The following is an 11,996-nucleotide window of genomic DNA, read 5'->3' as shown; positions in this document are numbered from 1 at the left end:
TAAATGTCAAAATTTTCAAGCTCGCTCGCATTTAATTGTTATGTTATTCTCCTGTTTTTTGACAAAAAATGACATTTTGTCATTCATATTTTTGCAATATCCCTTCAAGATAACAACCAAACACAATGACAGAAGTGAATGAAATAACAAAACTAAGTTTTACTGCTCTTGTATATCTTTAGAGCATGGATATAAAAAAAACACACTCAGAGGGAAACTAAAGGGTGAAAAATATGAATTTTCTCTAAAATTCTAACTTCAAATAACATATGGAATGGAGCCAAAAATGTGGTTAAATATACAAAATCTACTTTACTGAATTCTTTGGATATTGTTGGATATGAATGTAAGAATTTATGAGAAAATCAAGAACTGGAGAACCCAGTATTGCTTTAGATTTTAAATGACAATCAACATTTCTTCAATTTTTTGTTACTAATGGTCCTTTCTCTAAATGTCATTTGAATTTTACTTAAACAGACTGATGGTCAATGGTGGTCTCAGAGTGTTACAGTCAACCAGAGCCCCGTTTCATAAAATTGTTATCAGTGACAAGTTGTAATAGTTGTTTAAACAAGCCTCGCATCTGATTGGATGAGAGCAAATTTGTCACAGAAATGTGGCAGTAGTCACTGATAACAAGTTTTATGAAACGGAGCCCAGATGATTGAATATGATCACATGGCGTGGGCTGTAACATTTTAACAGCCTCTTCACTTTATACCATATGTCTGCTCTCGTATAGAGCAAAACAATTTCAAATGTTTACTAAAGAATCAATAAGAACACAATAAGATACTATTGATACATAGGTTGAAGACGTGATCCTTTAAAAAAATGCTACATGTCTGACTTGTGTGTTATAAGAACTCGGAAAACAGAACACATCTATCAGATTAAGGATGCCACTGTGCTATAGTTTTAGGCATTATGTAAAAGAAAAACTGACAATGCATTCGTGAAAATTGTAGGTAGAACTTACCACGAACTGTGACCATGGTACTGTTTGAGTAGACATCGTACTTGTCGTTCATGACGTGACAGATGTACTTTCCGGCGATGTTGAAATCGACAGGTTGTTTGAACACCAGACTGAAGTTATGGTTCACTATTATGTCGACGGAACCGTCATCGAACCGCTTTCCAATCTTCTCCCCATTTTGCCATACTATCAAATTCCTCTGCCGTAAGATCAGTTTCACCTGTGACGGAGACAGCGACGGGAGAACGTAATCTCATTCATACCTTTTACCAAGGAGGCCTACTCTTACTATGATTACAGCTATGACGAGTCGTTATCTGGCTACTGCATCACAACACAGCAGCAATGGTTATAATAAGTTGCACTTATTGGCGCTTTTTAAGGAAAACAAGACCCGCTGTTCGGATTACATCGAAGTGAACATGTAGGTATACAGGCCTACCTCGATATCGGAAAGACCGTTTTGCTTATACATGTTAGAGAACCTTATACATAGATGGCTATTGATAAGGAAGTAGCATTAGTTTGTTTTATTTTATGTAAAACGTCTTTCTCCTACGGAATGAAAAATGAGGTCTTCAGTAGCACATTGTCCATGACTGTAGTATGTATCATACTTTGTTAAAGAAGGACAACCCAGCTTTATTTTTACTTTAGGAGCTCGGATTTGGGGGCTCCCCGAGCTGCCATGAAAACTACTAATTAACATGATATAACATTGCCTACCTTTTGTCATGAATATGAAATTATGCAAATAAATGTTTTTTGAATTCGATCTGGGAAACCCATATGGATGAACAGCTGAAAAGCAAACACACACACACACACACACACACACACACACACACACAGAAAAGAAGATGCACACGGTGCTCGAGAGATAGAGATGGTCTTTTTGCTTCCTCTAGATATTCGATGGTGACATAGGGGCGGGGTTTGTTATTGTCCGATGTCATAGAAATTGTTGACGCATGTGCTGTTGATTGCCGCCATCTTCTCCTTGAGGTAACGTGTGTCTTAGGTCAGGTAAAGAGACAACAAACAAATAAATTAACATGAAAACATTCAGAAAGTCTCTGCAATATTGTACACACAATGTATGTAATAATGTAAAATCCAATATAAGCCTTTGGCGTGATTTTACAGTGAATGTATTACCAGTGATTACCTTTCTTCCAAGAGACTGCGAATCGGTTTCCCTGGAAGAAACAAGGAAGATTCGCCATTTGCTGCCATTTCCAGAAAGCAGCGCGAGGTTCTGTCCACACGATGTCTTCTGGTACAGCTGTGGATCTTACTTGTCCTGCAGCAGGAAAGAAGAAAGTAAATGGATAAGTTCACTCATAGAGAGCTCCAAAAGAGAATTTGTACTCAAAAGTCGATCTCAAATAATGCACAAATTATATTTGACTGCTATTATTCAAACAAAATAGTGGACAATTCAAATCAGCTTATAAACTATTGTTAACCCATTTTGTTTACAGTGAAAACTATTTTAACGGCAAGTTTATCAATGCTGAAATATCCGTAATCCTTGCAAAAATGCACGAAACACCAGGGCTTCGATACAAAGGAGATACTAAAATTCAGGCTCACGATTCTTAAAATAATCACAAACTGGTTACATCCAATTTATGAAAATGCTTTGAGATTTTTCAAAAATTTTGAAAAAAATAACATTTTAACATTTTCGCTGCAGAATCATTGTGCACTAATCCATACATGCCCTGTATATCAGGTTTTATTACGTCTATGAATTGGGTCATATCAAGTTACGGAGAAAAAGTGTAATTTCAGCACATGATTAGCACAACAGAAATCACATCAAAGCGCAGGCTACCGCAGTATGCAATTATGTGTTGATTTGAAAGATAATCATAGTAGGCCTATACAGTTGGTATTGACGTGCAGGTGATAGTGTAGAGTGGAAGTTGTACCTCACGGTCACAAAGTTAACTCAGATGAATGAGATATTGTGTAATGGATGATTCTACCAACTCTGACATCAGAAATGATTCTCCAAGGGGGAAATCGCTGAAGTTATGCTTGTTTACAAACAAGTATGAATATTTTTGCAAGAAATTATGAGGTGCAAGTTGATATAGAAAAAAATTCTGTATTTGATACAAAGATGAAATGTCACAATATCTGGCATTGAAAAGTTCATAATTTGTTCCAAAATTCGTGGTAGAAGTTAAAAACAAAAGTATGGAGTTGAAAACAGAATAGTAATTTTGTAGATTGTTGGAATAAATTTGACTGAAACGTTGATGTCTTGTAGTCTTTCAGATCAACAGTGATTGGAAATAAATTACGAATGTGAATTGAATATTTATTCAGATATTGATAGTTTTGATCATTTTAATGTTAGATTGACAGCCAGTTTGTGAAGATTTTATCTCATACGCCATTATTTCGATGTTATAAAATGAGGATATTTCCTTTGAAGAGGCAGAGTATTTGGAGAGTAGTTCTTTGTGCGAATATCACGATGACCACACACACACACACACACATATATATATACACGCACACATGCACACATTATGTACACTCGTAGTGACCCATCCTTGTCCACACTGACTATTGCCCTTTGGCCCAAGAACCCAATCTCATCATAATGTCTGTATAAATTCAAGCAGTAAACCCATGTTTTTCTAAAAGTTGATAAGCACAACCTTGTCCACTCATACATGCATATGCAAATTTCATTAACATACCTTAATTGGTTTTAAAGTATACGCTGTCCACAAAATTTATTACGGACGGGCGGAAGTACGGACGACAGGACGGAAGGGCAACCAGAAAGCATGATGCTCTCAACGACTTTTCGTGGCGAAGGCATGACAATACTAAGACTATTGACATCATTTTCATGATTATTTGTTGGGCCATGGAAGCTATATATATAAAAAAAAAATCAAAAGTTCCTCGTGTTTTTAGGTAGTGATCTCATTTTATAAACAATCGCATGTACACTTTGAATGAGAAAATAATGTCGCCGCCTTATATAATATTGGCCATTTGTTCATACGTGATTTTGCGTGTGCGTGTGTGTTGTGTGAGTAAAATAAATCAATGTGCCACCCCTTAGTTTCCACTCACGTTTTCCTTTACATATTCCATGATCTTATCATTTACACAAGAATATTATCACATGTATTGCCATTACTTTGAAATCGACATTACCTGTAGTTGCATGTTTAGAAACTTTCCGGTATATTGACAACAATCTGTCACAAAGCTTCTAAGAAAGAAATTTACCTGGTACTTTTATGTGACACCTGATGATCAGTCATACACAGAAAAAGTACAGAATACATATTTCTACCCTATGCTACTTAGAACCATGCAGGTGAATGCAATATAGGATAAAATGTCAGATATCATAGATGGGTATATGTCTAACATAGAATCATTTCATATCACACTATATAAGGAACGTACATACAAAATAAAAGATATAACGCACACATTATACTGTGCTCAATTAGTTCGTTCAATCGACTTTGTTTTTAATTTATGTATGAAAAAGAAATTCAGGAAGATATCGAAATCAATTCAATATAAAATCCAGTATTCTTAAATTCTGACTTAAAGATTCTATTATACTGTCAGCGTAAAGAATCTACAGGAACAGACGACAGCTAAAATATTGTGTGCATATATGAATTGGCATAAGCTGTACGCAGAGCACAGTTTAAAAATGATTGTGGAGTATAAAGTCCAAGTTCACTTGTAATATGTATTCGTATCGTAAAATGTCGTAATTTCTGACATAAAGCTGATTTTCTTGTTCGGTCATAAAAAAGCTTATACTGTTAAAACGCTTTTATGTAACCATTTATCTACATAAAACATAAAATCACTTGGAGGACGTTAGCATAAAAAGCATTGTCAAACAAAGATAGCTTTACAACACCTATACACCCCATATGTTTCAGCATGATGTTCAAGTGTAGATCATACACTATGACGTCCTACCTTCCTTTTTTCACGATGTTACCAACCATCGCTTACATACATACCGTGTAACATGACTGTTACGATTATCTCCTGCAGAATCCCCAGAGACACTTCATAACTGAAGATGTGTTCGACGTAGCCAGGATCAAGCGGAAAATACCAACTTTTGTGCTATGTAACACGATAGTCTGGTCTCAATTTTGTTGACCAACACAGAAACCGCCGTTATGAATCTCATTAGACAGTGAGCATACAAAGGAGGCACCGTGGACGATTGACGTGCAGCGCAAAGGTCAAAATGATAGCGCTCTCGACTGTTGAGTGGGTTGCCTCGAGATAAAATTAATGCCCTACGATTTCCCATTTCTTTATTCTCATTACGCATTTATTCAGTGTTTGCTTATAATGTATGCAAATATTCATGCCTCAAATCTGAATAAATTGTAATTGGCAACATTATAGACCAGAAAAAACAGCAACAACAAGAAAACACATGGCGTTTACGATACTTTTGTGCTAAAACCAAAACGAGAGTTGTGAGTCTATGACATTATCAAATCTTATTGCTTTTAAATGTGTTGAAAACCAAAAGGAACATTTGAAGGTGGAAGTCCTTAATATGTTTTGTAACCCTACTAGGTTCATGATATCATCTGACACTTGGTGTATACGTGTTGCCTTTACTTATCACAATAAACTTAAATATTAAGTGGCATGTCTATGCTATTTTGTTTCTGTTTGAGAATTCATCTTTTTTTTTGTGTCAAAAATGCACTTGGTAAATGCGATAGGATGGGTATATCTTCAAATGTTTCGGGATTGATCCACAACAGCTTGTTTGTTAAGCATCTTTAAGCATTTGCATGTATGCAGAGTAGAAAAAAACATTAATCGCGTATTACAATCATCAAATAAACAGTCCAAATCATCCTCTATTCACCTGTACATCACAAAGTGAGTTTACATGTATTTTGTTACAACTTGAGAGGCAAAATTAAAAGGGAAAAAGGCCCACTTGCTTCTTGAGTTACCTCTGTGAGTTATATTGGTATATAATCAAGCAATGAACAGAGTCTACAGCACAAAGAAGGAAGTAATGTAGTGAATTATTAGATTCAGTTCTGGTCCAAATATTCTTAAAAGGAAAACAAACAAAATTATAAAAGAAAACAGATAGACATTCACATTACTCTCTTTAACGTTGAACATATTGACGATAGCTGTACAAATTTCGTCGTCTTTATTATGCTATATACATACACGTGTTTCATATTTACTTGTGGGCCTAAATACAGAAGTAAATATATGCCCTATGTTCGCATAACATTATTCTGTCCCATGTTAGCCTGCTCTTCGGCCACGAACAACAACATCCCCACAAATACACACAGGAAATCACCACGGCAGCCATCCAGTCGATATAAAACATTATGATCTTAATCTAGTCATGGAGACAAAACCCACTTATTTTTCTTGATGACTGGCTGGTGTGTGTACACCGGTGTACTTACTTCAGACCTTTTAAAGAAAGTATATTTGTATTTTCTTTTTTCTTTTTTTTTTTTTGGCTGGATATCATCCTCACTCTGTCATCACTTTAAAATGGCTTTTCTATTTGATATTTTTTTCAGTGATATCATTTTAATCATAGTCCTAGGATTACATGATATAGCGAGTAAACGTATTGCGTTAACAGGAGACTTGCATGCAATTAGTTATAACATTGTCAAACGATCGCTGGAGTAAAGTAGCCGTACAAGTAAAATGCATTTAATGTTCCAAGAAAAAAATGCTTAAAGTTAGTATGATATACAGTGTATACAAAATACATAGTCAATACTAGTATGTCTGTATAGGTATTCTTTATATACATTATCAATTACTTCTGGTAGTATTGCGGCATCCATACAAGCGTGTGAAAGTGTAAAATAAAGTCACTCTTTCTGCAGAGAAACTGCCAGTTTAAGAACACTCAAATGAATGGATTGAAATGAATCAAATAGATGACGAAAAAAAAAACATGAAAACTGTACAAATCATAAGGATTCGAACTGAACTCAAAGATATCCTCTCGCAAAATATCTGTACATGTCTGTGTCACAATACACTTACACTCAAATCAAATGGTTATTCTATGTCTATCGACGAAGCAAGTCTCCTATTACTTTTTTTCCTGAGTCATCTATGTTTATGATTTATCAACGAACCTCTTTTCACCAAACAGAAAATAGCCATGCTAAGACATCACAACTTCAAGTAATCTGATGCGAAAAAGTAATTTTTATCATAGTTACCTGAGTGTGTAACTTCAAAGAAGATTCATGTGTTTATTAAAAACTTTTGCAGCAATTAATTTTCACACCATTCAATAAGCCTAGGAGAGTTCAAGGTACACCACTCTTATCCCAAGACATCTTAAACTTTTCATGACATTTATTTTTTTTTTTTTGGTGGGGGGGGGGACGTCTTTGATAAACCTGTCCTTTCTTCTTGTTTGAGTATACCTAGTTCATTTCAGTCATCTTGAAGAAAAAGTTGAGTTTCTCTTGAAAGTCAAATATCACTTGAAATAATGTTGTGGTTTCATAACACGCAATATCTTAATGTTTTTTCTTCAACCTTCTATAAGTATACCTAATACAGCTGAAACATAGATTTAGTGGATTATTGTTATTTCTATCATTAGTACTATCATTATCATCATCATCGTCATCATTAGTTGCGGTAGATGCAGTAGTAATAATTGCAGAGACATGTTTAAAATTTAGCTGCTTATCCCCTTTCAGATGAAAAATGGAGGTCAGTCAAAAGGACAGATTCTAAAATGTCATAAGATAAAGAGATTCACTCAAAAGTCCATATTAATATCGTCTTTTACGTCATTCGCACTCGCAGATCCTGACGGAGAGGAGAAATGTCAGTAGGAAAATGTCATTCCATGGCAAAGAAGCTTAGTCATTCATTGAGGCTTTCTTTGTTACTTCTTTTTTGCTTCATTTCTAGTGTTTCCTCCCTTGTCTTTTCCACCTTTCATTTAGCATTCGACACCCTTTTTTCTTGTTCTTCGAATCGATCTGGAAACAACTCTAGATGAATTTCAGCAGCTGCACATCTTCCACGATGCTTTTCGTATAGTTACTGCGGTGGATGAAATTTCCAACAGCGATCATGTTCATTTCGAGTTCACTTATTCCTGCAGTCCGCAATCCATGTCGGCTTTACGCGTGACAGCATATGATATCAAGAGCCCGCCTTCAAAAAGAAGAAAATTTAACAAAGATAAAGATAATGACAAAGTGAGGGAGAATGGGACTGTGAGAGGGAGCGATGGAGATAGATAATATCTGCATCTGGAAAATAATGCAAGAGAAAAAACTTCGAGTTATAGAATACCGTATATCAATTACGATAAAGTCAAAAATAGTAAACAATATCACAGTGGGTTAAATGAAAACAAGTGGCGTCAAAATTATTGTCTTTTTTTTCTATTAGATATACAACTGGTGTATTAATGTGGCGCTTGTGTATCTGATTACACTTTTCCCTCTTCTGTTAAATGGATTTGGTGAGGTCCAAAAGTTTTAGCTTCCTCAAAACAAAAACCAACCTACGTCTACATGTCATCTTGTTTACCTTCTTCTCTTCTTCTTTTTCATTGCCTGAATGTTATATTCCGCTGTCTCGAGACAGCTCCAGATGAACTTCAGCAGCTCTGTGCTCCTCTTCACATCTTCTTCATGGTTATTGTGTGTGTAATTTTCGACTACGATCATGTCCTTCTCGGGAATATTTCGGAACAATTTTTTAGGATCTCGCCCAGCAATTTCCATGTCGGTTTTATGCGTGAAAGCGTATTTCAACTTTTGACCTTAAAAATGGAAAGGAAGAGGGAGACAGAGAGAAAAATAGATGTGATATACTCAGTTCAAGATACAGGAATGTACAGACATGATATTGCAGGTTAAATTGTATCGCAGTAAGGCCACTGTAGTAACTTTGAAGAATCGGTGAAATATCGCATAAAAATAGACAAACTGAGTTTTGAACTTTGAATACAGATGCTGCATTCAAAGTTTCAATCTTTAATAGCGATTTAATTTGGTATCTTTCATATTGACGTGTGTAAAATTGCATGTTCCACGAAGTGATTGTGTCACAAATGTCTCACAAATTTCTCGCAACTAGCTTGTACATGACAGTATCGTAAAAGATCGCTTTGGGTACCAATCGGGACTTCTTTAGTCATAGTCCCATCCTCTTCCCTTTCCTTGTATTTTAAATTTTGAAGCATCATATAGTTTCTTTTAAGGATTTATGTAGAACAGAGAATGAATCCCATTAGCTTATACTTGTGCTTGGTGAGCCAACGTGTTATTTCCTTTCCAGCTAGTTTTGCCACTTTATCATTTTATCTACCACTTACAATATTGCTCTGTTTGTTTCATTTTTTGTTTATTGCCTCGAATCATGTATTTCCAGGATGTACGTATTTATAATGATTTGTCATGAAGACATGGAGTGAGGAAAATTTATTACCTGAATATGAAGGGGGAAATGGATGATGGGTTAACCTTTGTGGGAGTGACCAAGTTCTTGTCAACATGAGTTGAGAACCTGAAAAAAAAAAATCCTCTACCATGTCGCTTACCACATAACTTTTCTACCTCCTGGGAAAGGTCATTTAGAAAGCTCTTCATATCACTGGCAGCATTTTCATTTCTGTTTGAATGAAAGGAATATTAAGAATCAATAACAAGAATAAATCTGAAACAAATTATTCACATGAAGGGACAATTAATTTCTCACTGAATGGATGCGATCTGTAAATGAAAGTGGTCAAAACAATACGTCAGCCTGTTTGTCTGCAAGTTTGTGTTTAGGGTTTCTTCTAACCCTTTATGGTCCATAACCTTCAACCTGGTCATGTTGACAAGAACTTGGTCACTCCCACAAAGGTTAACCCATCATCCATTTCCCCCTTCATATTCAACACATGGTTTGTTGCTATGAGCTATGTGTTGAATAATTATGAAGAGAAAAAAAAAATAGACTGTATAGGCTGGCCTATAAACGCGGACCATAAACGCGGTCTAACAATGTTAGAAGAAACCACATATCAGGTTGGCCTGATTATTTGACCGCTTTTATTGACAGATCCCATTCATTCAGTGAGACATTAGTTGTTCCTTCATGTGACACTCAAACTTGGAAAAACTGCAGTTTGTCATTGTTGACTTTAAAGTTCATGTGTTCAATCATGCGTGACATTTGTCAAGATAATCAGCTCTGTAAAACCAAAAGGTGCATACCCCTTGTAGGTCTAAACCCCGCTTCGATTTGCTCATCACAAAGTCCCAGAGGAGCTTTAGATTTTCGTGACGTTGACGCTAAAGGGGGGGGGGGCGGGTGGAAATGTTCTGCGCATGCGCACATTTGCTTATAAGAATCGACCTTGCTTGCGTCGTTGACTTTTCACGGTCTCTAATCTTTTCATCGGCTCAAATTCACATCGCAAAGAGCGACTTGATGCAGTGATCTTATGGGGGCTCCATTTTTACCTTGCTCAAGCTGCGTCCTCGCGTTATCTCGAAATACTTCGCGACAAGACGCAAGGAAAGAAGAGACCGGTCAGTACAATGGTCATCTTAAACATGTTAAACGTCCGCGTCGCAAATGTAAAGTTCCCTATACCTATATTTCCTCGCCACCTACTCGGAGCCCTTTATAAACATTTGGTGGTATCTATTATGGATGACACTTTGACACGACCATCCTCTGATAGATTATCTAAGAAGGCAAACTCTTATATTTATCTTCAGAATAGAGTACATGATTGCTATCAATAGAATGAAAGAAAACTCGATGTTTTATAGACAAGACAAGCTTGATGTACTAGCCCCGAATAGCAAGAATGTCACGTGACCACTGTTTTATCATAATTGTGACCTGACTTGACTTTCCGACAGCACGACGATTAATCGTTTATCCTACTTCACCTACTTTGGTTTGGATTTACCATGAATTGATTTTTTTTCCCCGAAACAAATGGCACAATTTGCAGCATGAAAGAAAAAATCTTTCCTCTTTTCCACTTAGCGCGCACATACACACACAAAATTTAATATTTTTGATGTTCATGTGTACAATAGTCTTACCTTGCATCAGCAATGAATATGGCACAATGCATCCTTTCTTCACTTTCAACTTTGCTCTCTGAACAGGGAATAACAGAAAACAGTACACGTATGAATCATTATAAAAAAAAAAATATGTACCAAAGACTAATCAATATTGTATTCACTTCTTCCTCATACACCCATGCATGTACTCAAATTATCCTCGTATCCTTGATTTGATATTGTCCTCTTTTGCCATTTATCCTTATGTTTGCCATTTATCCTTATCCTTTTTTTTTTTGTCAACCTAAACCATAATGACGGATGTCCCAATTTTTTACTTTCCCCAGATTGCTCTGATGATTTTTTTTAAAGTTACAGTTCGTTATTCCAAAGGTTCGTTAATCCGAAAATGACATAAGATTCGTTATCAACAAGGTTCGTCAGTCTAAAATGACGTAAGGTTCGTTATTCCCAAGGTTCGTTAATCCAAAAACAAACACACACACACATACGAACTGATATATATTATATATCCGATACATACATGTACAATCAATGGCGTATTACTGTTTCTACTGATTTTAATTCTACAGTAAGGTAACTTGGATTTCTTTGTGGGGATGGGAGTGCTCACCGTTCATGCCATGTAGTGTGTACATTTGTGTGTATATTCAACGTGGTACAGAAATGGCGTAGGCAACAGGGAAGAAGTAACAGTATCCATTACATAACATTTTACTTCAGTTAAGAATGAACGGTATTTCACCTGGACTTACCTATTACACGTGTCACTGTGAAAGACATGAAAACACACACACCCACACACACACACGCATATATACATATATGTATGTATATATATATATATATATATATGTGTGTGTGTGTGTTTATATGTATAAATGTATGATATATCTATAAACACATAA

General features: G+C 35.8%; 1 protein-coding gene across 1 annotated transcript in view; it reads right to left on the bottom strand.

Moving 5' to 3' along the window:
* Nucleotides 1-8,785: 8,785 nt before the first annotated feature.
* The window catches only part of LOC140229648 (uncharacterized), a 35,722-nt gene continuing 32,511 nt past the window's right edge, over nt 8,786-11,996 (bottom strand). The window contains exons 12-13 of the mRNA XM_072309890.1: nt 11,104-11,161; nt 8,786-8,816 (exon numbers count right to left, since the gene is read on the bottom strand). Of these exons, the coding sequence (XP_072165991.1) occupies nt 8,786-8,816; nt 11,104-11,161 (89 nt within the window). The remainder of the gene's footprint in view (nt 8,817-11,103; nt 11,162-11,996) is intronic.

Source organism: Diadema setosum, chromosome 6 (genome assembly GCF_964275005.1).
Source record: "Diadema setosum chromosome 6, eeDiaSeto1, whole genome shotgun sequence".
NCBI classification, from domain to species: Eukaryota; Metazoa; Echinodermata; class Echinoidea; order Diadematoida; family Diadematidae; genus Diadema; species Diadema setosum.
The sequence above is the reverse complement of the archived record's forward strand: the minus strand, read 5'-3'. Positions and strand labels throughout refer to the sequence as shown.